The sequence below is a fragment of the Pygocentrus nattereri genome, chromosome 8, assembly GCF_015220715.1.
Source record: "Pygocentrus nattereri isolate fPygNat1 chromosome 8, fPygNat1.pri, whole genome shotgun sequence".
NCBI classification, from domain to species: domain Eukaryota; kingdom Metazoa; phylum Chordata; class Actinopteri; order Characiformes; family Serrasalmidae; genus Pygocentrus; species Pygocentrus nattereri.
The window spans coordinates 43,789,200-43,791,699 of record NC_051218.1 but is presented as its reverse complement, the minus strand read 5'-3'; the positions used below and the strand labels follow the sequence as shown (position 1 = coordinate 43,791,699).

The 2,500-nt window shown below is 39.4% G+C and overlaps 1 protein-coding gene across 1 annotated transcript in view; it reads left to right on the top strand.

The window, feature by feature from the left end:
- The window catches only part of tcirg1b (T cell immune regulator 1, ATPase H+ transporting V0 subunit a3b), a 25,182-nt gene that overhangs the window by 19,846 nt on the left and 2,836 nt on the right, over positions 1-2,500 (top strand). The window contains exon 19 of the mRNA XM_037540769.1: positions 1,915-2,035. Within this exon, the coding sequence (XP_037396666.1) occupies positions 1,915-2,035 (121 nt within the window). The remainder of the gene's footprint in view (positions 1-1,914; positions 2,036-2,500) is intronic.

Sequence of the window (2,500 nt, the reverse complement as noted above, 5' to 3'; positions counted from 1 at the left end):
CCATGATGCACGAGGCCAACTACTCTAAACCTAAATTAGTTGACTTCTCTTAACAAAATCAAACTTATTGACACAAAAAATTAGGCAAAGTGACAGTTTATCAAGCCTAACTGTTAGATTTACACTTGAATCTAAAGTAAGATGAACTCAAACAGCCCAGTAATTGTAAAGCTTGCGGTTCTCTACCTTTTTGAGTTGTGATTACTGTTTTGTTAGGTTAACTTGAATCAGCATAGTTGGGTCAATCTCTCGTTTAATTACACTTTTGCTGCAAATCATCGTCTTTGTGCAGTGCATTGATATCAACTGTGAAACAGCTCTGATATTTTAAGTGGATAGTTTCACGCAGTAATGAACAAAGGGCTGCATATCCAGTCGCTGTGTTGTCTCGTCCATTTCTTCATAGATTATTGATAAGTCCTCAAGAGTTGCCCCTTTTTAAGAACTCAAATTGCTTGAAGTATTATTGCAGTTCTGTTCAGAAACTGCTTGGTACTCACCAGCTGATAGCGGACTTGGCTATAGGGGGCAAACTGGTAAACCTGAACACAAAACACCAACAATAAAAGCATATAAAACGCATCTAAACTAGTATGAGAATATGCTACCCCTCAAAAAATAACTGTCAAAGACCTAATGAAAAGATGAGGGGGAAACAAAAAACAACCGAAAACAACAAAACTGCTTGGAAATGCTGGAAAGCTGTTTGGGCCAAACACTTTTCAGTCTGTAGGACTCAAAAATAAATTGATCTTAACTAGATTTACCTACATAGCTGAGGCTTAACACAAGACGTAGTACATATTACTAGATTTTACTTGGCAAGTTTAACAATTACAGCTGGTTTGACTGTTTAAACCAGCACTGACTGTCTTTACATTGATTTTCACGGCAGTTCAGCTTCCATGTGTCAGATCAAAACCTTGTATCTCTTAAATGCTGTGTGAAAACGCCATGAGTAAAGTAATTATGTTTTACGGTGTACAGAATAAACCCTTTCTTCCTATTTCACTCTGATGCACCCAGATGCCTAGTTTTGATCCTCATAAAAACTGAATAATGAGAGTGGGACATATTGACAATACGGTTTTACCCCATAACGAGCAAACATGCAGTTAACCTTCATTACTTCAGAACTTCAGAACAATTTAAGCTTCATACCTGATATACATATCGGACCATTCAGCAGACCCGGTCCTAACGGGCTAGCATGACATCATCGGGCTGTGACATCAGCGTCAGTGAGTAATTTGGCTCGGAAACTCACCGAATCTTGATATTATTGCTGTTTTTTGGCCTTCTTATTCCAACAAAGGGTTAATATGGCAGCATGCTTCACGCATCAGGTCACTCGTCGCACACTGTCCTTACAATCCAGAGTGATTTCATCCACCTGAGATCAGCCAGCGGTCCAGCTCCAAAGTCACCCAAACCCCACTCACTACTGTTATATTACATTTCTGCTTTTAGCCTTAATATTATAAACAAAGGGTTAAAAATAGCGACACGGTTGACGCACTAGATCACAGGAGCCTGCCATCACTAGCCAGAGTGAGAGACGCCAGCTCTGACGTCACAGAACCCAGAAACAGTCATAACCACTGTAAAACCAGCCATTAGCTCTCTGCTTTAGCCTTCATTTGGCAACAAAAGGGTTAAATAACCGAGGCTTTTCCTAAAATTGCCACACTTTCTTTCTTTCTTTCTTTCTTTCTTTCTTTCTTTTCCAGGGAACACAAATTTGACGTCATTGTGTAACGCTGCTTTTTAAATTGGGAAATCCAATGTCATCCTATAGAATACAAGTTTCAGAACAGCACTTTCAGTCAAGGTGCTTTTGTATGTTTTGCAGTAAGGCCTCATTCATTCTTCTGAGCTTCTCTTTGTCTTCTCTCTTGCCTTGTTGTTCAGCAGGAGTTTGATGGAGCCAATGTTTTCATGCACCAGGCTATCCACACCATAGAGTACTGCCTGGGCTGCATTTCCAACACTGCTTCATACTTGCGCCTGTGGGCTCTCAGTCTGGCTCATGCCCGTGAGTGCAAATATTTATCCATCAGAATCCGATCTGGGATGAGCGCCTAGTCTGCGCTATTGAATTGTCAAAGGCTTGGAAATTGATATAAGCCTCTGTGTTAAAGGGGTATAGATATTTTAATGAAGACGATTTTTTTCGGTGTTAATGACTTGAGTTTTTTTAGGATGCACATTATTCTAGAGTAAGTAGAATAAAATAAATAAAAATGACCAATCTTTATACAGTTGCTTAACTGGTGCAGTACTTTACTGCTGTGCTTCTATTTCCAACTTATGGTAAAGAAGAGAATGCATGTAATCTTTAATTCGATCAGGACCGTTACTGCTGGCTCAGGCTACTGACTGCCTTTGCACCGTTTCCCACTGCAGCAGTTCAGCTCTCATTCATCATGTTAAAACCTTGTATCTTATACATGCTGTGTGAAAATGTCAATAATTTAATTAAAAGAAGATTTTTTTACTT